The sequence below is a fragment of the Tachysurus vachellii genome, chromosome 6, assembly GCF_030014155.1.
Source record: "Tachysurus vachellii isolate PV-2020 chromosome 6, HZAU_Pvac_v1, whole genome shotgun sequence".
Taxonomy (NCBI): domain Eukaryota; kingdom Metazoa; phylum Chordata; class Actinopteri; order Siluriformes; family Bagridae; genus Tachysurus; species Tachysurus vachellii.
In genome coordinates, this window is record NC_083465.1 from 17706749 (window position 1) to 17732111 (window position 25363).

The 25363-nt window shown below is 41.7% G+C and overlaps 1 protein-coding gene across 1 annotated transcript in view; it reads right to left on the reverse strand.

The window, feature by feature from the left end:
• Positions 1 to 218: 218 nt before the first annotated feature.
• Positions 219 to 25363, reverse strand: part of bcl11aa (BCL11 transcription factor A a) — a 44531-nt gene continuing 19386 nt past the window's right edge. Inside the window, exon 3 of the mRNA XM_060872620.1 lies at positions 219 to 5373. Within this exon, the coding sequence (XP_060728603.1) occupies positions 3320 to 5373 (2054 nt within the window). The 3' untranslated portion in view covers positions 219 to 3319. The remainder of the gene's footprint in view (positions 5374 to 25363) is intronic.

Below are 25363 nucleotides of genomic sequence, written 5' to 3' on the forward strand. Positions count from 1 at the left end.
TAGGATATGTTTTAATCAAATAACAGTTCCAACCTTCCTTGACTACAAAGCAAATCTGAAGAAGGGTAAAAGCAGACTGACTGGCTATGTTCTCATTCAATTTACTCTTACTGCCTGTTCTATCATCCCCCCCCCACCTCTCTCTGTGTGTGACAGATATTATATTTTGTCCTACAAAAAGTGCACCACAATGTAATACTTTGATTTTTTTTTATTAATTGGTTTCAATAAAGGGACAAAATGGGTGTGTGAACAGGATAATGCAGACAACTGCCAGAAAACACAGACAGTGGTTTCTCCAATAAAACTCAACATAGACCAGAAACAAATACAACAAAAAAGCAAAAGTTGTAAATGACCTTTGGTCATTTTCAAAGGAAAACAATAATAACAAAAAAGAAAAATTAAAAAAAGAAAAAGAAAACAAAAAAGATCCATTCCATGTCTCTGTTTTGAACAGAGCATTTAAGTAATAATAAATAGTGACTCCCATTGTAAAAGATAAAGTTCAAGTTCAAGTTACAACAACAGCTTTCAGAACAGGAATAGAAAAGGCTGATAACAAAATATTTCGCATTGCCATTTACAAAAAAGTATGAACTCAAGCGGGCTTTCCATTAGTTCCATTTCATTTTAAATATGCTTTGCATACGAAAGTCATCCCAATCTAAATATAAAGCACCATAGTATTTGGCAATGAAACAAAACCTGCAAAACATTGATTATTTTTAATTCATTTATTTAAATGATGATCATTTCTGTACGGATAATTTACTGCATATGACATTTGTTCTCTTTATGATACTGGAATGTATTCAGGTGAGAAGACAGAGAAGCACACTACAGAAGAACCCAACATCAGCTTGCATTACTGCATAAAGAATGGCAGCAGAAGAGGAGAGTCTAAAAAAAGAAACGAAAAAAGATATGTACAACCACCTGTTTTAGCTAGTGTGGACATTCTCAAAAGACTCCTCAGGGAAACCATTAGATGGCCTCCTTTATACAATGCCACATACTTTAGTTTTTTTTATTGATTTTTTAATGTAATTTTTAAACATACAAATAATCCGTACTATATTATCCTGCCAAATTAAAAAAATATACCGTGGCAGCTTGTTGTTTTTTCCACTACCAAAAAAGGTACAATAATACCTTTTGAGAGAACAAGCAACAGTTAAAAATACAAGCCTCAATATAAATACTATAGTGCCTACACTAGGTGAACATTTAATTCAAATACCATTCTAGAAATACAGAAGAAAGTAGGTCATAAATGTGTTTTAGCATAGGAATTGACCATGAGTGTGCATTTTCCTATATTTAAGTTCTCTATTATATATTTATATATAATCTTAAACCTTTCCCCAATGCAAGTTATGTTTGACCTGAAGAGCTATGAAGAGCCACGGTGGAGGAAAAAAAAGGAAATAAACAGAAAATCACAGATTTTTTTCCCATTCTATATATATTGTGATCAATTCTTGAACACCACCAAGACAAAGAGGAAAGAGAAACAACATCAAACTTAAATACAGGTTCCCTAAAAAATGATTTGCTAATTATTTAAAAATGCTTTATATTCATATTTTTAAAAAAATGTTTTTGTACAAAAAAAAAAAAATCTTGCAGTGAAAGCAGCAAGTTTCCATAGTCCATTGTTTGACAGAAGGTTTATGCCCTCGAAGCTCGTACTTTATATTGGAGTTGAACTTTCAGTAAGTGGGTGCTGGACTGGGTAAAGAGTTGGCTTCACTATGTTCAACAATGACACATTTTTTAAACTTAAAAAAAGTTTTCCCTCATGTTAATATCTGTAAACTGGGAAACTTTAACAGTGCACTTTACTGTCTATGCAAGCAGTCATACTTTATACTCAACCACTATACCACCAATCAGAGCGTCAGACACAGACTGAAGGGCCGAGTGTCAAGTGCTATCTAAAGACTGAAAAATGGTTGTCAAAAGTGGGCAGATGTTTAACTAACCAACAAAAGAAAAACAGTCTTCCCAAACATATATTTCACATGAAATTAATATGTCCTGATCATTACCTGTCCCCCCTTTGTAATTTAAGGAACACAGGCATACGTACTCCAGTCGGTGAAAGAGAAATTTGTTTGGGGACCATGATTCATACCTGTAAGCAATTCATAGTTAATCATCACTGACAGATGAAAATATTCTTCAAAATTATTGTCCAAAACACTGCATGACATATTATAGGCTGCAAAGTGTATCTATGCAGTGGATGTTTATACAACCCGATACACGCATTAGACTGCTTGCTACTGAGAACAGAACCTTCACAAACTATGAAAGAGCTTATGACTGTGGATTAAAAACCTGTACCACCGAGGACAGTACCCTTAATTGGAGAGTAATCATGGTTCAATCCAACACATTACTGGACGTACCATGGACAATAAAAATACTATAATTGAAGAGTGCATGTGTTATAGGTAGCTAATGATGATTAACTACAAATTAGCTTTTAGCTTTTTGATTATCATCATTTCCATGTAGACAGTGTCAAAGTCAGGTACTTGATGCAAGAACCTCAAGTGAAACAAATAAATCCATTTCCAATATCTGGCTGAGATTCCAAGCTTAGAGCAGATAAGAAGATTAACCAATGCAGTTTCAAGTTCCAAGGCACTCTTTTTGTTTGTTTTACCAAATGATAGTACAAATTTAAATTTTGATGACTCCTTGCTTTTTTTTTTTAAAGAAATTCAAAGGCTGTCAATACTTTATGTTCCATAATAGGGGCCAATTAATATTTTAACCCTATGTGGACAGAATATCTTTTTGAAAGATTAGTTTAAGTGCGATTCCCAGCTCCTCCGAAGAGGGTGAAGCAATAAACGGTTGTCCTCCATGTTACAACACAAAACTGTACATGATATGTTTTACAGAATGTATGCAGCATGGTTGCTTTTTTTCTCTTCTCATTTTTTGAATAAAAAACAGAACAAGAAAACAGCAACACATTTACTCAACAACTAACCAGCCAGGGACAATTCTTTTTTTTAAAATAGCCAAAACATATCATGCATGCTGTCTAATTATCAAAAAAGGGAAAGAAAAAGAAAAAATACACAACATGTAAATTATTGCACAAGAGAAAGGCTCGAAGTTTGCGTCAATGCAATAGTATTGCCCCGATACAGAACATGCATTCAACGGTAAATGAAGAAGGGTGTGCTGGTGGTGCCAAGCACGTTGTCTTAGCTTCCACTGGACTAGCCAAACAGGGAAAATCTACAAGGGTGTATTTTGAGGAGGTTTGCTGCAAGTGTGCCTCCACTCACCATCACTATTCAGTTTTAATTTCGTTGTTCAAGGCGCGATCACTGTGCCATTTTTTCATGTGTTTCTCCAGGGTGCTGTACACACTGAAAGGCATCTGACAAATTTCACATTTGTAAACGTCCTTTCCCACCTGCCCATGTGTCTTCATGTGCCGTGTGAGCTTGCTGCTTTGAGCACAGGCATAATTGCAGAGTTCACACTTGTAGGGTCGCTCGCCCGTGTGACTACGCCGATGCACTGTCAGATTACTGCAGTTTTTAAACACTTTGCCACAGAATTCACAGGTATCACTACGTCTGCCATCTTTTGAGCTAGGTCGGCCGGGACCGAGATGAGGCGTGCTTCCCCCACTACCTGTACCACTGCGGCCAGAGACACCACCATCAAGTTCTCCAGGGGGAGTAGAGAAACGCAGACTGCCATTCTCTGAGGAGTGCTCTGAAGATGAGGCAAAAGGTGATTGTCTGGAATCCCCAAAATTCAAAAAGGGGTCCTTGAGCTGCCGTGAGGCAGCATAGCCAGCCAGCCACTGGGAATAAACATTCTCAGTGTTGGGGATGGTTGGTGTGGGAAGGTCAAAGTCCTTCTCCAACTTGATGCGTTTGGAAAGAGGGCTAAGGGAACTGGGGCTGCCCAACAGAAGCTTCTTAGACAGACCCACAGAGGCCGACTCACTGGGAGATGAACCCCGGCCATTGATCGTTGAGCCTTCCTGCACACGATCTGACTCCATTGCTGAGTCCTCATCACAGATGTCTCTGTGTGCATTGCTGTCAGAGTTCAGCACTCCTCGCTTATGTTGGTGGAAAGCCTCACTGTAGTGCTGCATGCTGGCTGCCAGACCCATGCCCTGCATCACCTCAGGTAAAGATCTTGGGATTCCATCCTCAGCCACACCTAAGCGCCCACCATTGTTTTCATGGTGTCTTGTGGCTTCCAGGTTCAAGCCAAAATGAAAGTTATTTCGAGTCCCTTCTCGTTCTAGCTCCTCTTCTTCCTCTCCTTCTTCCTCCTCCTCTTCCTCCTCTTCCTCCTCTTCCTCTTCTTCTTCCTCTTCTTCTTCTTCTCCATTCTCTGGAATCAGACGGTCATTCTCACTTTTAAACTTGGCTACCACAGACTTGAGGGCATTACTGGCACTCCCCACAATTTCACTGGTCCCAGGTTCAGGGGAACTTGCTGTGGAGAGACCATCATCAGATTTGACTGTTGTGGGTGAGGTTTTCTGCATGTGTGTCTTCATGTGCCGTTTCAGTTTGCTGGCCTGGGTGCAGGCATGGTCACAGAGGTGGCACTTATAGGGTTTCTCGCCTGTGTGGCTGCGCCGATGGACAATAAGATTACTCTGGAACTTGAAGGTTTTCCCACAGAATTCGCAAGCCTTCGACTTCAAGGGTGTGTTGGACTGCTGCGGCAGTGGTGTTGGAGTAGTTTGAGAGCCAGAGGGTGACTGCATGGATGGAAGAGGAGGGGTGGACAGGAACGGTGGCTTGGCTCCTGATTGGAATGGTTGCAGGAGCCGTTGCATGGGGCTGGGCCGGTTGGGTGAGAGAGGGGGAGTTGACCCTGAGGTGTTACCAGCCAGCTCTCTGAGCCTGCGAGAAAAGTCCATAGCAGGGGGATCCAGGGGCATGGGGTTGAGTCGCAGCACCCTGTCAAAGGCACTCGGGTGGTGGGTGGCTAGGGCCAACTCCTCTGGGCTCAGGTGCTCCATGCGATGGGGGTCTAGGTGGTGGCGTGGAGGTGGGCTAAAGAGTGGAGGGGTAGGTGGAAAACGCCCCTCACGGAGAGGGGGGCCATCACGTCCAGAGTTGGGAATCCGAAGCAAGTTGAAGGGGCTGCCTTCAGGCAGGTGAATGCCATGTAAGGGAGGTTGGGAGGCATGATCAGCACCCATTCCAGAAGGGGCACCAACTCGAGGTGTGAGGGGACTCCCTCGTTCACTCTCCAGGTAGATGCGGAAGCCATGAGTGTTCTGGGCATGCTGCAGCAGGAACCAGGCACTGCTGAATGGTTGCTTACATGTTGTACAGGTATAGCTGCTGGGCTCATCTTTACCTTTAAGAGACAGAGACAGAGATTGGAATTAGTTCACCCTTTCAGATGCTGAAGATAGGAATTACAGTTAATTCTGTTGTAATAAGTATTTGTGCACACTGAAATACAACATGATACAATTTAAATAAATATAAACAAAAAGCCTGTTAGACCAGCGGGCAAAATCTTTCAGTAGTCCATTAAAATGATTAAAGGGCCACAGCTTTTAGAAAGTGCAGAAAGTAAAAAATAAAAAGCTGAACATAAATGGAAGTCCTTTCTGCATACTCCCACTCCCTCATCATCCCCCTGGCCTTCTCTGGGCATAAAGAGGCACTGCCGATTTGCACTTAATCATTCATGAGGTCTCCCTCCTCTCTATCCCAGACCTCAGGCCTCGGCACCGCCGCCAGTACAAATGCTCCCCACAGCAGCCACCCCGCCACCTAATGAAAGTATCACATAACAGTAAACATGGTTCTGATTAAAAACATGCTCCCAAACAGCACAACAGGCCAAGGCCCAATAGAGCTCAGCTTTTCAGAAGGTCCAAACAAAGTGAGGGCAGTGCAGCTGAAGACTCCCTAGTAAGGGTTATCATGGTCTTAGAGCACAGTGGGGAATTCAAGCCTGCCTACGCCTGCACTGCGCGCAGGCATTTCTACACACACACAGCTGCTCAGCAGCAGGGCTGTAAAAGCAAACAATACCGCCTTCTCAGCTGAGAGCAGTCTTTCATTCATGTACAGAAATAAGCATGCGTGAGGCATAAACACAATATATAAACACTACAGTAGTAGACACATTGAAGGTTAGGGAGGGACTAGAGAAAGTAAGAATAACAGAGCGTTAATGGCTTAGCACTGCCCATGAACTAAAGTGGAACCATTTAAGTGCCTTTCCAAGTAATTTGAAGATATTATACTTCCGTATTCTCCTCCTGCGACATGTGTCTACAATCTAACATAAATTAGCATTCTGAAATAAGCTAAATACATAAAGGGCTAAAATAGATACCAGTCTGTTCACAGTTCAGAGGACACACACTGAAATTGGAGACAGTTGTGACAAGAGAATATTTAAAACTATAAAATTTTGGAATGTTGAAATGACCAATAGCATTATTATACTTCATAATTTATTTGTTATTTAAATGTGGCCTAAAAAACATTCATACATACATGCCAAAGACTAATGATTTATAAAAATAAAAAAAACCTTTGTCACTCATTTGTTATATAGTTAAATAGTGGTCTATTCTTGTTGTATTAAAGCTCTTTCACTGAAATACACATATACAAAAAGACCTTCTCTTCTATAAGTATGAGGGTAACAAGCAGACTATAAAGAACAGGAGGATATGTCTCTTTGTCCATCTCCTGGATAAAAAGACACTTACAGACTGATATTTTTTTTTATTATTGTGTGTTACTTAGTTACCCAATAAAAATAGAAAGTGGTGCAGACATCAATTTACAGCTCCAATGGAAACAAACAGATGTTTACAAAAAGGTCTGACTGACAAATAGGAAAAGATTGATTGGATATCTAATCAAAGAGTAATAAGTGATAGTTTGCATGCTGCAAATTAGCATCACTAAAAGTACCATTTTATGTTTCTCCTCCACAGCTTTATATCCTGCTCCCAAAAGTGCAGGGTCAGATAGTCAGAAAAAAAGTCATCCACATAATAGGAAAAAAAACATGCCCAACAACAAAGAAAAAAAAAATGGACATGGGAGATGAACTGAATTCTCCTCCTAAGCCAGAGGTCTTTAAACTGCTATCATACACAGTTTTCTCCCCATCCCGGGAGAGAGAATGAGAGAGTGCGGTCGAAAGAACAGTAGATGGAGAGAGAGGAGTGTAGAACGGAGCCGAACAGGCAGCGCACCCTCTTTCATCTCTTCCTTTGTTTTCCTCAGAGGGGGTTTCTCTGAAGTCTTCAATAGCCAGCAAAGCATGTAACAAGGCGAGCCCGCAGTGTGGAAGGGAGGCAGGCCGGAGCCACCGAGGGCTTGTGGGATAATCCTGTTAATGCACACAAATGAGGGCGGTTCAGGAAGGCTCGGCACAGTGGCATATAGCCTCTTCCAGACACTCCCGTACTCTTTTGTGCTGTCATCGTTTTGTCTGCATCCTGGTACCTTTTTTCTGCACAGGAACGTACATATAGCGCACTCACACCCTGCATTCACAGAGGCAATAAGAGAATAAAATGAATGACCATGGTAGACTGAGAAATGTTATAATATACTTAAGGCCAGATATTTTCTATATTACATTATACAGTAAAATTGCTCAAGATCCAAGAACTGATATGGTCATAGATGTCATTACACTAAATATGTAATTTTTTTATCCACATAGAGTTCCTAGGGAAAGTGATCAAGAATATTCTACACAATCTTGAAGGACCCTCTAGATAGACAGAAAGAGGGGTAGAATTGAGCAAAGGGAAATAACAGCACAGTGCAGCTCTAATGATTCTGCCACCCACAACTGCCTCCTGACAATCGAACTAAAGACCAGCAGCTGAAAGCTCCACGCCAAATCAAGGCTGCGCACGACTTTATATCAGGGGGTTGATGTGAAGGCCAGCAATGGACGGTAAATTATGGATCATTACAATCTGCAGAAATTACAGTTAATTGCTGCCACCTGCAAAGGTTTAACCTAGTATACATTTTTCTATTATCATGCAAAGGCTATTTTTCTCAATTCTGCATCACTGAAATTGTGATGGCTGTTTTTTGTTAACAGTTAAGGAACAGTCTGTTCTTATTCACGAACAAAATCCTGATTTATTGATTCAATTGCTTCTTAATTACTTATACTGTTAGCAATATCAATTATCAATATCCATAACATTTTTAAATAAATGAAACCATTATAATCATTCAAATCTGTGTGTGTGTGTGTGTGTGTGTGTGTGAGAGAGAGAGAGAGAGAGAGAGAGAGAGAGTGTGTGTGTGTGTGCTGTGTGTGTGTGTTTGGGTATGTTGTATTTATCTCATTGGTCTGGAACTGAATGTCTCCACAAGGATAAGAATATCTGACCATTTTGACAGTGGGGACATTTAGCAGATCCCTTAAAGGAGAACTGCTCTTTTGCAAAGTTTAAAAGAGTCAGAAAGAGTTTTTTGGATACTCTGGTAACAGTTAAATTCAGTTGTACATTAATAAGATGTGTAAATAAATATAGAAATAAGTCAACGGAAGGTCCTCACAAAGACAGTGAGATAAAGATGTGTGTTGATGTGTGTGTTGGATACTGCAGTACAGAAACCATGGGCTGAGACGCAGCTGAAGGACGGCTTACTGCAGCGCCATGTTTAACAAGGGCTTGCTTCATTTGATTACACATGGCAAGGCTCGGCAGAATGTGTAATCATCTTTTTCACATGACATTTTGAGTATCCAACTAGACAAATAATTGCAGCAATAATTGATAGCTTTGTGCACGCAGCGGCACTGCAGACTGGCACAACTCTCACAGACACCAGCCCGTGGCATGCTGAGATGCTGCCTGGCATTCTTACAAGCAGCTTTTTCTCTGCTGACAAAACAGCCATAACCTGTCCTAATGGCAGAAGTCAGATAAGCCACATTGAACAGGTACTCCAATAATCTGCAATTAGACCCATATTTTACAGGAAGGAACGAAAAGCAATGGCATAGCTAAGAAATTGACCTCCTCCTTAATTTTCTTTTCCCAAAGGAGCATTCTTTCTGCTGTTTTAGAATTTAAAAGCTCTGCATTTGAGACGTGTGAGCAGTAAAATCTGAAGAGAGACTGACTGACAGCATCCCAGCTGCTCAACATGCCTGGCAGAAAACAGTGAGAAAGAAAGAGAGAGAGAGAGAGAGAGAGAGAGAGAGAGAGAGAGAGAGAGAGAGAAAATCTTCTCCCTGCTATTTTTGTCTCATAGTGGCTGCTGGCTCCAGGAGTTTGTTCGGTGTAATGATAATCTGTGGCTTGACACTTTTAAGCATTTATGGAAAGTCGCAGAGCGGGCTTGCTCTAATTTGCAGATTCCTCAGTTAATTAAAAAGCCCTCCAATTTGCAACGAATGCGGGTCAGCGTGGACAGGCTGGGAGTCTGAGGCAGCTGGTGACACACTCTGGACCGGCCTGCAGGCACTGGCACACACATCCACTCTCACACACACACACACACGCAAGCCTACACTGCTTGCTGCCAGGTTTAACACGAGGAAATGTCAGAGCGATGTTACAGCGCAGAGCCATGGCAAAACCACATCCTCAAAGGACTCACTAATCCATCTACATCTCTCTCTCACACACACACACACACACACGCAGACACATTTAACGGCATTTAGATAAAGGCATGCTAAAACACACTTCACAAAAAGGGAGACCGTATTACAGTGCAGTGATGGTTTGGCAGAGTGCGACCAGTACCCATGGTGAAAGAAGAGACTTGGAGGAAGGAAATATGCTGTGAGACACCCTCCCTTTCTCCTGCACCCCTACTCCTCACTCTCAGAGGCTGCAGTGCACAAAAAGCAAGATTTACAACTGAGAAATAAATGAAACGTCTTAAATTAAGTAAAAAGTTGAAATTTTGAACATTTCATTATCAGAAATTTTTTATGGCGTTTACTTGGACACGCTGCCTCATGACACATAAACAACATTAAATTCTCATTCCACAGACAAAAACACAAACTCAGTCTTTGAATATTAGTTACAAATCAAAGTGATTGTCTTAAAAAATGCAAAATGCAAAAAAAAAAGCATTATGTGCTGATAAATCTTTTTATGAGTGACACAGAAATTGAGCGTGTATACAGTATATTTGGAGCCGTGTCTTCAGTTGGCCTCGGTAAGAAAGCGTGGTACGTTGCTGCTTTCGCCGTCTGGATCGATAGTGGCGGCAGACTAAGATGGATGCCAGATTAAAACAGCTTGGGCAGCCCTGTATCCATGACATGTAGATTCAGCTATTGTTCATCTGCCTCCTACCTCACACACCAGCCCCCTCCGTTCCCCTTTACACACACACAGACCCAACAAAAGCAGCAGATACATGTACACACCTATTCAAAAAACCCACACACATGCATAAGAGTCCAGGACATTTGGACAGTTGGTATTTAGTGTACTGTTTTCAGTGCTGAGTCTTCCTATGTCGAACCCAGCTGTCACTCACAGACAGAGACTCCTTTTGTTTTGTCCTTGACGGTTGTGTTAAGATTCAAAAGCACTCAACGATAATAGTTTTTGAGGTAATGGAACAATTCAGTAACAGGATTATCGAAATGCAAGGTAAGAAATGACAATGTCATGTAAAAATCATTTCACAATTTTGTAGGTAGCTCGCATGTTGAACAGCTTCTGTATACATTGGCCTTGTACATGTATGCAAACTTTAATTTATTTCATATTTAAAAAAAAATTAATCAGTCATTATGCATGAATAAATAACAAAATGGGTAAAACAGACAAAATTGATGGTTCTTGTGGAGTTATTTCTATATTTAGAGGATGACTCATATTCCCACTCTTCCCACTGTCAGTATTTTTTTCTACAACCATGTTCCTTAAAAACTAATGATAGAATGTGTTGGTGGCCTCCGTATCTGCAAAACTCCAGGGATCTGCCACACTGCCCCATTTTTAGGCGTGTGTGTGCGTGTGTGTGTGTGTGTGTGCGCATGTGTGTGTCTTGTGTGTGTTTGTCTTTACATATGCATGTTCACGGATCATTTGAGCAGCATAGTGTGTTTTTTTTAGTTGTGGGATTGTGCACGTGTGTGTATGTGTATGTGTGTGTGTGTGTGTGCCTGACGTGCATCAGTATTCTCTGGAGCAGTATCACTCAGCCGACCCAGCGCAGCTCTCACACACTCAGCTCTTTGTCCAGGCCAGACTCTTTGTGATGTGTCGAGTGACTGACCACAAACAAAGGCCTGTTTGACCAACACTTGTTCACAGACAAAGCTGGACGAAGGAAGTGCTGTAAAGACCAGAACAAGCATCTGAAACACTCTCTGTCTCTGTCTGCAATCCAAACATTATGCATTTCTCTATTTCTCTCTCTCTCTCTCTCTCTCTCTGCCAGAAAGTTCACAGTTATCACATACTGCTGCACCATCCATATACAAACCTAACCCCACTCTCTCTCACTCTCTCTCATTACTTGTTGGGAATTACTATAGGTTTGGTTATTGCAATTGTAAACAATATTGAAACATAATTTTTAAATTAGTTTGTTGTGTGGTTTCCATTTTAATTAATCATCCTCTCCAGTTAAACAAGATAGTGTTAGCAAGTAACCTAATAAAATGTATAGAATGTATATGTTGCAGTAATTAACAGTTATTAATTAAAATAATCCATCTTTCCATTTAGAATTTGCACATTCCACCCTCGCCTCATTGGCTAAAAACAACGTAGCATAATTCACTGTGGCAAACTTGCAAGTGGTCTCATACCATTAACCAAACAGTGGCTTCTCGTCTGTTTACTCGTTTCATATTTACAAAACGAAGAGAATGACAAAGACATAGTAACCTTTCAGCTTATCACATTTAACATTACATTTAACTATTCTGTTTCCTGAAGCCACACAGAACACATGTTCAAACTGAATCCAGTTCAAGTTCAAGTTCAAGTGAACACTTTGACTACATCTGAGAATTTACTCCACAGAGGCACAAATAAAGAAAAAGACAAACAAATGAATAATGCATATAAATGTATGAGGGAAGAGAAAATAATGAACATTTCATAAATATTCTCCTTTGAATACTCTAATTCAGATATGTCTTATAAACTTGTCACTCAGGAAGAATCACCCATTCCTGCCCATAGTAAACAGTGCAACTTGGCCCAGGCAGAAAATGGGGGTTGAAATCACTAGATGATCTGTGTCCTAGCTCCGTTTCTTTCCAGTCTTATGCGTGTAATCCTTGTGATAGCCGAATCTTGCACATACACCTCAAAGCTCACTGCTCAGGCTTGCTGCAACACAAATGCAATTAAGAGCAAGGAGATTAAGACACACCTGACTCCCATTCCTTCTCATTATTAAGGTGAAGAAAGCTGCACTCTTCCAAATCACAAATACACACACTTCAATTGGTAGTGTGTGTATTTGTAATTCAAGTCTGGTAATGATAACTGGAGATACCAGCAGGCTTTTTGTAAATAAATACCTCAATGCATTCATCGCTTTGCTATAACAACAGAATCGAGGCCTGGATTTAGTCAGCATACTTTTTTTTTAACTCGATACTCAATTTTATTTTTTCGGTCTTTTTATTTGTAAACGGCCATAGACCCCGTAATTATATAGTTATGAATCTGTGTAAATATTGTATTTTATATTGTAAATATTGTATATTGTAATATTGTATAGAAATTTTTTTTTTTAAAGAATAATTATCAATTCATTACAAAATCCTCACCACTGATCAACTGAACGAGATATACAATTAATCTGCCAGGAAGGATGTGTGTATACACTATACAACGCAATACTGTGTGTTTGACCCCATGCTATGTTCCATGTTTTACAGATCTTCACTGGCTCACACGTGACACACAGGACTCAATAATAACTTAGAGTGAAAAAATCTCACATTTCTTTTGAGCATTTGCCACACCATGAGCTCTAATCCCATCACTGCGTTATGCTTTTAGATGTTGTCTTTAAATGTCAGCAGTGAGTTTCTTTTGTAATAAGTGAAGTATATATCAAGCTTGGTAAAAAGTGCCCTGAGTGAGTAAATGTGCATTTGATTGCTTTCCTTAATGCAAAGAAGGCTGAAGTGAAGTGAAAAAGGTGTGTACCGTTTGTTATTTTTTATTTTCTTTGTGTGTGTGCATGAGTGTGTGTGCGTGTGTGTGAGTTTGTGAGTGTGTGTGTGAGTGCGTGTGTGTGTGTGTTTGTTTGTGTGAGTGTGTCTGTGCGTGTGTGTGTGTGAGTGCGTGTGTGTGTGTGAGTGTGTGTGCGTGTGTGTGAGTGAGTGAATTTGGAGGCAGATGATTCTTATGCTGGACTGCAATTGGCAAAGGCACCAATTTAAAGGAATATCTTTAGTTACTTCTGCACAATTCCTGTACTGTCACAATTCCTGTGAGTCCAGCCTGAGGTGTGTGAAGAGAGACAATGTGAAACAGAACTGCGTCTATACACGGATAATAAATTAAATTACATGTTTACAGTTAAATGGTCACATTTTACAGAATCACCAAGGTGTATAATAGTGTGTGTGTGTGTGTGTGTATATCTCTGTATATATGCTCTCACTGCCTGTCATATAAACCCAAACCAAAATGTCAAAATTACCGACAGCATAAATTACAACTTTAGGTTCCTGTTTACATTTTTTTTCATATTTTAAAAGTTACATAAAATATATAAAAATGTATGATATGTGTTGTTGCGACACACCATCACTGGATACACACACAAACTCACCACACACATACAAGCATTCATGTGAACATGTTCGTACTGAACAAAGAGGGTAGATATGCAGCCACTATCTCTAAAATCGAGAGGAGATGAGAGGAAACAAGAAGAGAAGAGAGGAGAGGAAAAAGAAAAAAATGAAATAATGCAGAAGAAAGAAGATGAGAGAGACATTTTTACTCATAAATAGCCTAATTAATCACTGCACCAACTACACTGCTCCACATGCTTCAATTAATTAGAGCAAGAATCATTTATTCATGTAGTGAGCTCAGCACAGGGTTCAGCAGAAAACCACAGGCTCCACACCTTAAACTATTACTGCATGAAAAGGTAATAAAGCAGGAGCATCTAAAATGTTTGGCCTTGACAACCATAAGGATTTTCAAAGAGAAGGCAAATGAATAATAAAAAAGTATAATTATTATTTTTACGGAATGCTTTAGCCCTCTATTTCTTCCAAGATCTCGACCATCGTCAACATTCAGATCTGGCCATAATTGAGTGTGATGACTCAGTTAACTGGTTATACGAGAAAACAAGTCTTATTTCTGTAAAACAACAATTTCAATAGCAATGATTCAAAAGCAAACGTAGGGAAATGTCAGTCTGTAAACTTTGCTCAATAGCATGGTTCTGCGCTTTCAGGGCTTTGCTCTTCGTAGCCTCTCATGGAGAGAAATGCGGCACGGGAACAAGAGAGTGAAATGGTGAGAGGGAGTTATTCGTAGCACGTTTCTGCATAAATGTATCACTGCATCACTAAGAGGGAAAAATTGGAGCAATGCAGAGCCGGGGCCTGGGGCATGGCTTCAGACACTGTCAAAACATTTTCAGCCATTTTAATTAGAAGACCAAAGCCAGTTCCAAGGCTCCATAACATTTGCTTTCAAATAATTGCACTTCACTCAGCATATTCACCCTTTTTGTCCCTTCCACATTCAGCTTTGGCAATTCATATTTCCATTAGGACCTTTTTTCAGCTTTTTCAATTTGAATATATTTCCTCATAGGCCTTTAAGTGGGGCTTGTGCTCAGTAGGAGGGTGAACTATTGCAGCCTGTTTTATATATACAGCATCTCTAAACTTTTGTGATTTCTTGTGTCCCTTCATTGTCCAGGGAGAGCTCTGAATAGTTAGAATAGGACTTGTAGGCAACGTTTAGGTTAGATTATCTGCTCTTAAGAGAGGTCAATTAAAAGACACGGACACACACACACATACTCTGCCTTAAAAACATGCAGAAGTTTTGCAGCTGAAGTGTTGTGTAGAGAATGAGGACCTGCAAGGACTTGCAGACCTGGCTTGCCCCAGCAGCTGCCGGCCAGAGGGAATCACTCATCACCTTTACAGCAGTGTGTACCATCATCCCCTAGAGCAAACACAGGGTGCTGGCCACACACACTCTCTCTCTTTCTCTCTCTAATACACATATAAACCACAGAAATATTTTCCATCTGACAAACAGGCATTTCTTCTTTTATTCCAGTGAATATGTATGTGGGAAGGAAGGCTGTTCGGATCAGTTCTTTCACCTTTCCTCTGTCTTGCTCCCTTCCCTTGTTCCTATATCTCCCTTGTTTTCCTCGTACCTCCAACGCTCTCCATCTGTCCATCAGAGGCTGTGTACAGGTGTTTGTTTTTCCTGACCCTGACTATCTTTGGAGCTGTGCAGGCTTTCGTTTGCAGCTTGTAGGAAGCAGGCCGACTTTGACTCTCCCTCAGGGTTGCACACAACAGTGATGGAGAGAGAGGAGGGGGCTAAAGGGAAAGTTCAACCCGTAACCCAGAGGCCTCTTTGCACTGCTGTCTCAAGAGGAGAAGCTCTTTGCAAAAGAGACCCACACTCCCCCAGCTTTTACACTCTTACACACACACCGATTCACACACACACAAGCACACACCTCTCCACCTCCCCATTGCCAAGAGACCTCTCTCTGGCTTCCTGCCGTCCAGAGCTCTGAAAATAAGCAGTAAGTAAAGGGGGGAGCACAAGAGAGCAAACGAGCGAGAGAACAAGAGAGCAGCAGAGGACAGGACACGAAAGAAGGAGGTGAAGAAGATGATGAGGGTTTGAGTCACTGAGAACCCACTACTAGTCATGCTTTTGGCAGCAGAACCACTTCAACCTCACCCTGACAGAACTCCTGCACTCTACCTCCATCTCCTGCTCTTTCTCTGATGAGGAAACCATCTTTAAGTGTTTTCATCCAAGAGCACCAATCGATAAGAGGACATTTTTAACACGGATTTATCACATCAACAACAAAACCGCATAGCATCAACAACAACAAAAGCAAAGTGTGTGATTCTCTTGACAGAGAACGGGAAAGACAGAATGGGGTTTTTAACATGGTGCTGCCTTGAACTGCCTCCTGGTGCTGCTGACCCCCTCTTCTCTAGGTCTGAAGAGCTGACAGACAGAAAGAAAAGTGCGTCTGAGAGACAGAGAAAGTGTGAGAGAGAGAGAGAGAGAGAGAGAGAGAGAGAGAGAGAGAGAGAGAGAGACTGGGGGAGGGCAATAGTGAGATAAAGAGGCAGAGAAAAAAGGGTTCGTGCTTGTTTTTAGGAGTGTTAACATGTGGGCAATATCCAGCTCTAACCGATTTTTTAGTCTCTTTGTGGAAGTTCTGAATGCAAACTAATCACTGATGGAAGATTCACTTAGATGTCTGTCATCATAGATCCAGATAACTAAAACAAGCCTAATCAGAACCAGAATATTCAGTTTCTACAGCACACACCAGATTACGCTGGCTCAGTCAGAGGAAAACAGTTAGACTAAGACTGTTGACATGATTAAAGAATTTTGTCAAAATTAATCGAAAATGAAGTAAAATTGGTGGTTGTTTATTTAAAATAAGGACTACATGGAGTTGCCCATGAAGTTAAATTGTGTAAAAACTGAGCAGAGAGAAGAGAAGACAAGCCCGAACACATCCAACTCCATCACTCCCTCATGCCCCAGGCCCATCTGACTGAGCGGGACAAAAAGTTCTCTAAATTATTCAGAGCGGACGGCCACCCATCTACAGAGCTGTGTGTGTGTGTGTGTGTGTGTGTGTGTGTGTGTGTGTGTGTGTGTGTGTGTGTGTGTGTGTGTGTGTGTGTGTGTGTGTGTTAAAAGAGAGAGAGAGAGAGTGAGAGAAGCAGAAGTTTGATCAACAGCAGACGAAAGGCTGTTTTCCAGTAGAAGGCTGCCTGGGGCCAGTTGTGCAACACAACACAGAGGCACAGGACCATAGCAGAGCAGTCAACAACGACACAGCCTCTGACATTTACACAAACATAAAGGCCTCGCCACCAGCACCAAACAAACATCCCAAAAACACTCTGCCTTTAAAGATAGTCTGCTGCTTCCTCACCTCCCCCTACAAACGAAGGAACAGGGGAAAGACCAAGTTAGCAGGAAGCTAACAGCACACACTGCCTCATTTTATCTCAGCTGATTTAAAGAGTGAGATTGTAAGGAGATTGAGAGGTGTTGGAGATCCATTAGCTTAACTGCCTGCCCACTTCACTTATTATCCTTTTCGTCCAGAGAAATGAGCTCCTGTCCTGGTTTAGTTTTTATCTTACTTAAAGGGTATGAGACAGAGCAGCGGGCAAATTAAAAAAATATATCTAATTTGCACATTAAAAAGTTCCAGAAAACTATTTGCCCATCTTTTTTAGTTTGTGTGTATGTGTGTGTGTATCTGTGTGTGCGTGCTTGAGTATGAGTACTCCATTAGGGCATTTTGAGAGCGGCCTAATGTGGCTAATGTTCCCATCAGAGGGAGCCTAAGTGCTACACCACACATCCCCCCATCCATCCACCCACCGGAGCACAGTGGTCGCGAGACCTCCAAATGCTTCGCTCTGAGGAGCGGCCAGCGCCTTTTAGCCAGGCCCAAAAGATGGCCGAATGGGAAAGCCCAGCCCAACCACGGACGCCCTCTCCCAAAGCTACGGGTCCACTAATTACCCCCATCTCAACGCCAACAAACAACTTTTAAGACCTATTAGAGGACAGTTGTCCGGGAAGGGGTTTTATAGCCCATTAAAACCGGGATATTAAATAGCTATTCACGTAAATTCAGGCTGCCTCAGATATCGTTTGCACTCCAGCGCTAATAGTGTGTGGGTTAGCACCGCTTAACTGACTCTATCAAAGATGCCATTCCTCCTCACAATTAAAGCTCAAGCTTAAACATAAATGTCTTCCGTTTCCGCTAGTTTTCAATGGAATTCATGTCTGAGCGTCTCCCCACCCTCACCCAGTTTCTTCCAACTGTCCGATTCCCACCCAAGATCTATGTTTACTATGTGAACATCTTTGTTGTCTTTAGTCTTGTGCTTTTTGAAAAGACCTATGAGGGAATGTTGGGGGTGTACAGCAGCATAGGATAGAAAGCTGGATGTGTTGGGGCAGGAGCAGGGCTCTTTGTGTGTGTCAGTCAGATCAACCGTGAGCCAAAAAATACCCAACAATCTCTATCAATGTATGAAATCTTTACGTCTTAAACATATTTTCACTCTGAGTGCAGCCACCAAACCACACCGATGCTTTCCTGACTATAAAGTAAAGTCCTATCTTCTAACCTGACAACATGAAGTAAACAGAACAGTGAAACAATTAAACAAACCCAGCTATGTGACTCTTACATGTGACACCCATGCCTTTAAGAGGGAGAACCGTGTGTGTGAACAACAGGGCCGAGCACAAATAGTGCACTGTTTCAAGGGCGACGAAAGACAGTCCGATTTCATGCCTCCCTTCAGGCACTTGGCTGTGGAGAATCTAAAGCGGGTGCTTCAAGTCCAACCCTGCAGATTTCCCATCATGTCCTACAGTCTTTTACAGCATGCTTACTCTTAGTTCTGCCACATGTACTTTTCCCTTCTCTCCAAAACCCTGCTTCTAGTGTACTGTTTATTTTAAACCTCTCATAAAAGCTCTCCCACACTAAATTTTACACTATACTGCTATACTATCCATATTGGACATAATCAAGTTCACTGAGAGACAGAGAAAGTGCGAGTGAGAGAGAGAGAGAGAGAGAGAGAGAGAGAGAGTAAGGACGACGTGAGAATGGTCTGGCCTTGCCAAAAACATGTTGGTGGTGTGGAAAGGTAGAAAAAGAACTGGGACACAAACAAGAGGGTGTTAAAGTGATAACAGAGACATAAACATAGAGGGCAAGAAACAGCTAGTGTCCACATGCCCATATAACAATACAGCCTATGTGTCAATACACTCAGGATTATCATGGAGTAGTGCTACTGAGACAGAGGTGGACAGAGATACAGCTCATTGTGTGTAAAGAGATTAGTGAAGGCAGAAGACTAAAACAGAATATTTCAAATATCCCTCTGCTCCTCACCTCATTTGATTGCATGTATATGTGAGTGTGTATTGAAAGAGAACAAGGCTGAAATGTTGTGGGTAGGAACCGTTAAAACTAAAGTATTACGTTTACCATCAATAACAGGTCTGGAAGATGGATTCAGTGTGTGAGGGGCTGTGGCGGCTGCTGTTTGCTCTAATTCTTCATGGCAGAGTCTCTCGCCACATTCATTCCCAGTCCCACACATAATTCAATACAAGTGTTCCAATCCATATCATGCCATCATATGTTACCAGCCAACACTTAGTCTGCAAGAACTCTGCCCTCGGTGCATGTACCAGCAAACTTAAATTTTTTTAAACGTATTATCAGTTGTTATGCCTTTCTGCTTTAACTGTAAGTGGGTGTTATGACCAGAGCACAAGGCCAAGTTCAATCTAAAGAGCTTAACAAAACTTTACAGAGCCAGTGCCAGTGAGCCGCTTCAGTCCAAAGCGTTTGCACAACTGTTATAAAAATGTTAATTGAGGCAGTTGTACCTGCAAGCCTTCATAGGCAGCTGAAGTCAATAAATCAGGGCTTAACATGGCAAAGAGTGGGACCTCGAAGCATGTTGGAACGCTACCTCCAGACCCTGCCAAAAATGTGTCCGTAGTCCTATAGATCACAGGGCTGATCTATAGAGGGGGAGAGAGGCACCGAGGTCGGGAGTGAGGGTGGGCCGAGCTTTCTTTTAACCGGGTCACTCAGGTTGAAGGAGCATATCTGAGATCCTTATCTCAACTCCCCAAGTGAAAAAAAGTCTGCAACTCATGACAGCAGGTTTTTCAAGCAGCTGGAGTGTAGCTATGATAATATCTAGGTGTATGACTGTCTCTGAAATTTATAATCTGCTAATGAGGTGCGATTATTTAAAAAAATAGCACCACCTTGCAGTATTTGTGCATGTTATTAGATTTGAGGAGAGCGTTATTTCTAATATTCCATTCAAATTTTGTCTGTATCTTCAAAGTCTCGGATGTTTGTCTTGGTTTATCACTTTTTATGGGTATGTGTTATTTAAAAGCCAGTTACTAAAGGCTTGACCTTAGCAGCAACCTAAACACAACAGAACAGCCTGTTAAGCACTTTTCAGACTCTGAATTCACATTGAAGAGTTCTTCCTTCTTTAAGGTCAAATAACAAAGTTGGGCCATTTACATGAAATAAATTAGCTAGCTAGCTCACTTATGTCTTTGACCAGCAGCTAATTGCTGATTGCTGGCTAGAAAGGGAAGGAAAATAAAAATACTTATTGCATAGCCTCTAGCTGATGTTGTAAGTTAGTTATTTGTGAAATACGACGTTTCCAAATTCAAAAACTTGTGAAAAGTTTTTTTTTTCAGTTGAGGATCACGTTTTTAAAGAAATATTCAGAAGATATTTTGTACTAGCAAATGCCAGCTAAAATACAATGGTTGCATTCTAAAAATTCTCTCAAACTAAGGTCACATATCTCAGCTACAAGGCAAGACTCCTCTGAAACATGATATTGCTTTTTACAGCCAACAAATGCAGTTCATGTGACACCTTAAGTAACACACACCTTATAATGCTCTCTTTTGTTGTGTATATGTTGGACATTTGTGTGTCCGGATATATATAATCATAGGTGTGCTATGACCCAACTGAACTTCGGTTTGTCTCCATGTTCTATAGCAAATACATAGTTATATACGTAGCGCAAAATATATGTCATGTACAACAGATAATGTGTATATATATATATATATATATATATATATATATATATATATATATATATATATATATATATATATATTTATTTATTTATTTATTTATTTATTTATTTAAAGTGTAAAGATGTAATACTAAACTCATTAAAATTTCTATAACAACAGACAAAGTTTAGTAACAGATAAGCACTGTTCTCGTCCTCGCAGTAGCTACACAAGGTGAGTGGTGTAAACCTGCTTTCATTCGCAGTTGAAACCCCACTATTTACAGTCATTTATGACTGTCACTTTTCACACCTTTAGAAAAAGGCTAGAGGAGGCCACAGGGGCATTCCAGCCCTAACTACAGCCCAGACTCCAACAGCCTTAATACACACACACACACACACACACACACATAATACATACAAGCATAGTAAAATTATGTATAACATGTGAGATTTACTGACGTACATATATTCATCAGTGTAATGTAATATTATGAAAAAGAAGTGTGTGTGCGTGTGTGTGTGTGTGTGTGTGTGACTGTGTGTGAGAGAGAGAGAGAGAGAGAGAGAGAGGGAGTGGAGCAAGGAAGTATTTAAGAGAAAAATATAAGACTGCAAATGACACTGGCATATCAGCGGATTAACAGTCATTGGTAAGGCAGTGTAACATAGGCAGGGGCTTAGAACAGGTCAGGAAATCCCCTTGCTGTGCACACACAAAACACACACATACACGCACACCTGTTCCTATTGGCTGTGTCCACTGAAAACAGGCTCTCACCTGAAGAGACACGCAGGGGTGGCATGAGGCCCTCCTAGACATAAAAGAATCACAAAAACGGTTGTAGAAGATGACTTGTGACATCCTTACTCATTGATAGGGTGTAGGCCACTACTCATTATCCAACTAGAAAACACCATGTAGGGAGAACATCTCAGAGTGGCTCTGTTTGGTGAAAACGGAGGTGATTTTTACCCTGTAAGAAGCAAGGCGACAGCGAGACGGGGAGCAATTTGGTGGGCAGCACCAGCCGTGGCACCTTTTCCCGGTGGTACTAGATTACATTCCCAACAACAGCTGCCTCCTTTGTCCACCCACAGCCGAGCCAAACTGCGCCTAAAATTTCATTTAATCTGCTGCAAAACCTGAGTGTCAGCCACTTAAATGGCAGCTAAAAGCACTGCTCTCAGATAACTGACTGACACTTGCTAATAATAGACCCCTGGCAACAGCGGCACAGTGGCAGACATTTTGTGTAACCGTAGACGGACGGTGGGTGCCTGGGAAACAGGGGAGTGTACGATCTCAGCTCCTCTCCCAGGCCTGAGCTGCCCGCCTGCCCCTCGGCCTGATTAGCCAGCGCTAATACCACCACTGACCCCTTTTCCCTTTCTTTCAGGACCCAACCGGCATACAACAATAGGCCTGCATGCTTTTGTCTGGAAGTCTGGGGGACGAGGAGGAAAAGGAGGGTGAAAGAAAGAGTGAGACAGCGCGTGAGAGGGGGAAGGTACTGGAAAGAGAAAAAAACAAGGATAGGATGATATAGAGGTGGTATATCAAAAGATGTCTGCACACAAGGCACAGGGCTTTGGAAGATCGAGACATAACACCGATGCACTACAGACTGCATCTGAGCTGACAGAAGAAGAGAAGGTTATGGGAGCAAGGGAGGGAGGGTCATAGAGAGGCAGAAAGGGGTTATGGGAGTGAGGGAGGGTCAGTGAAAAGCAGAAGGGGGGTTATGGGGGAAGGGAGGTTGGGGTCAGAGGGGATAAAGGAGGGAGGGGAAGAAGGGGAGACAGGTTGAGCAGCTTTTGCAGTATGGTGTCATTACACAAGGTCCCAACACGCTCAGCGTGGGAATCTGAGACAGGGCTCGGACGGTCGAGGGCTGTGCCCCGAGCAAGACAGAGAAACACAGAAAACACTGTGTGTTTTAGAGTCAAGGGCTGTGTAGTCACAAACACACAAATACATACAGCTTCTCTGTCAAACACACATCAGCAGGTATTTACAGAGATAAGGAAACACCCAGTGACCAAAAAATAAATACATAGTGTGCAGAACAGAGGAAACAACAGAAGATGTTACAGCTCAGTGGATACACAGACACCACCATTTCACTCTCTGTTTTGATTTTCACTACCTGTTTTCTGCTTTCCACTGCTCAGGTGCTCTGTAATGGAAAATGGGTGTCTGGCAGGAAAACCTTACCACCAAGGTGGTTTCAGAGAGGCTGAGAAGAGAGAAACTCGCTTTGAATTAAACAGGTAGAGCATCTGAATGCCACTCACACATGAGTTGTAATACTGGGCAAAAGCAGAGATAGAGGTAGACTGAGAAAAGAGGAGAGATCTCTCAGTTCCTCTCTTCATACAAAGAGAGTTTAGTGAAGGATGAGAAGAAGTGAATTGGGGGGTATTTTCACTTCTCTATTCATCAGAAATGTCAAACCACCTAAACACACATATAGACATACACTTTTAGTCAAGACACCATCCAAGCTGCATTTTCCGTCATCTTAATGAAGCCTAAATGAAGCATATGGTGCGGGGCAGGACTACATTTTTAAAGATTTTAATGAACTTTATCCTGAGTAGGGTCGCAGAGGATCCGGGAACACTTAGGAATTAACCTGGAAACGTTGGGGATTAGCCAGGAATACACCCTGAATGGGATATCAGTCTGTCACAGGGCACCATGCACACACAAACTCACAAAGGTTGGGAAAATTTATTGAAGCCAATACACCTACTGGCATGTTTTTGGGTGGAAGGAAGAAAATTACAAAACCTGTAAGAAACCCCCATAATATACGGAAACTCCATACTGTTCTAATACTGGGCTAATTATTTATATACATCATTTTTTAATTTATGTATGTATTTATTTATAGATCAGAACATAAATAATACAGTAAATTCAACATCTCTGGTAAACAAGTGCTTCCAATATCATAGGACAGACACAACTATTCACAACTCTAACCAGGATAAAGGAGTTACAGAAGATGAATGACTGAGTCCAAGTTCAGGACTGAAGCACTATATCAGTGATACACACACTATCATAATACCCAGACTAACAACTTTATTAGTCCCACTGTCAGCTCCTGTCATTTATCTGCTCTGTCTTTGACCTCATCTCAGTAACAATAGCCAGGTTTGAGTCTGGTATATACAGAATAGCACTAGCTAGTGTCTGCAGCAGGGCCGGGGAGTGTACAGTGAGCAGGGTTGGGGAGGCGGGTTAAGCAAATTAACCTCCTTCGTCTAAACCCGTGTCGCTGGCGTTGGACTCGCCAGCAGCGCTCAGTGCTGACACATGACGGTAGAGGAATCACAGGCTTAATACTGGCAGGCTGCCTCTCTAACTTGGCAGATCATGGTCACTGGGGGGGTGGAGAACATGATAGAAGCAGGATTTAGCGTGCGCTACGCGGATGCTAATGAGTAGCGGCCTGGCCAGATTTATTTGCATTAGAAGGCGCAGGCTACTCAGCGTGCTATAAATTTGTTGTGTTTTATTGGCCTTGTGGCATGTATACATCAGAGATAATTTGGTTAAGGCTGTTAGGTCTATTACACAATGAATTTCATTGGAGTGGGGAGAGCGAACAGCATCGAGGGGTGTTATTAGCAGTTATGTGATGAGAATCATGAATAACGATATGAGTGCATTCCCTCGTTTGAGCCGCTAAGGTCTCCACTTAAATTATGAATACAGTACGGTGCTCATAAACAGAAGAGCATTTGGGGAACGTTACAGCCGTTCAGTGGCTGGTAGAATTCTCTCATCCACACACACATAGTCTCACTTTCACACTGAGAAAGAGAAATCAATCATGAACTGTTTCGACCTGGAGAATCTATATTAGCTCTTTCTGTTTTTGACCGCTCTCGTACTATGATGGCACACATCCCTCAGAGGCCCATGTTACTGTTGCTCACACCTGTGTGCAAGTTTGTGTGTTTGAGAGAGTGATGGATGAGGTCAGCTCTCTCTGAAGGGCAGAGGGGACATGGCCCAAAGCCTATTGATCAGACAGCCAGCTGAACAGTTAGCAGGTCCTGTAGGACCAGCGTTCCCCACTCCTTACACACTATATTTTCTTTATTCTCTTCCTTACTCTATGCTCTTATTCCCCCATCTGTCTATTTCAGCTTCACCATTGGCTTGGGGGGGGGGTCCCTGGGTTGAGGGGCAATGTCAAAGATTAATCCTTTCTCCCTCATTTCTATATGAAAGATAAATACATTTTTTGAGAAAAGAAGTAAATAGATGAAAGGTGAAAGAAGAGTATTAGCCAATCTTTTACACTGCAGGGCAGAAAGGGTCACTGGAGAATTGAGTTCTCCTCTGCTAACACAGCTCACAGCCAAACTGACTGGTCAAGCAGAAAGGTGCATCTGTGTCGGGCAACAGGGGTATTTTGTGTTACAAATGACAGAGAGAGAAAAAACTGTGGGAGATGAAGAAAAGGGAAGAGCACAGAGAAGAAGC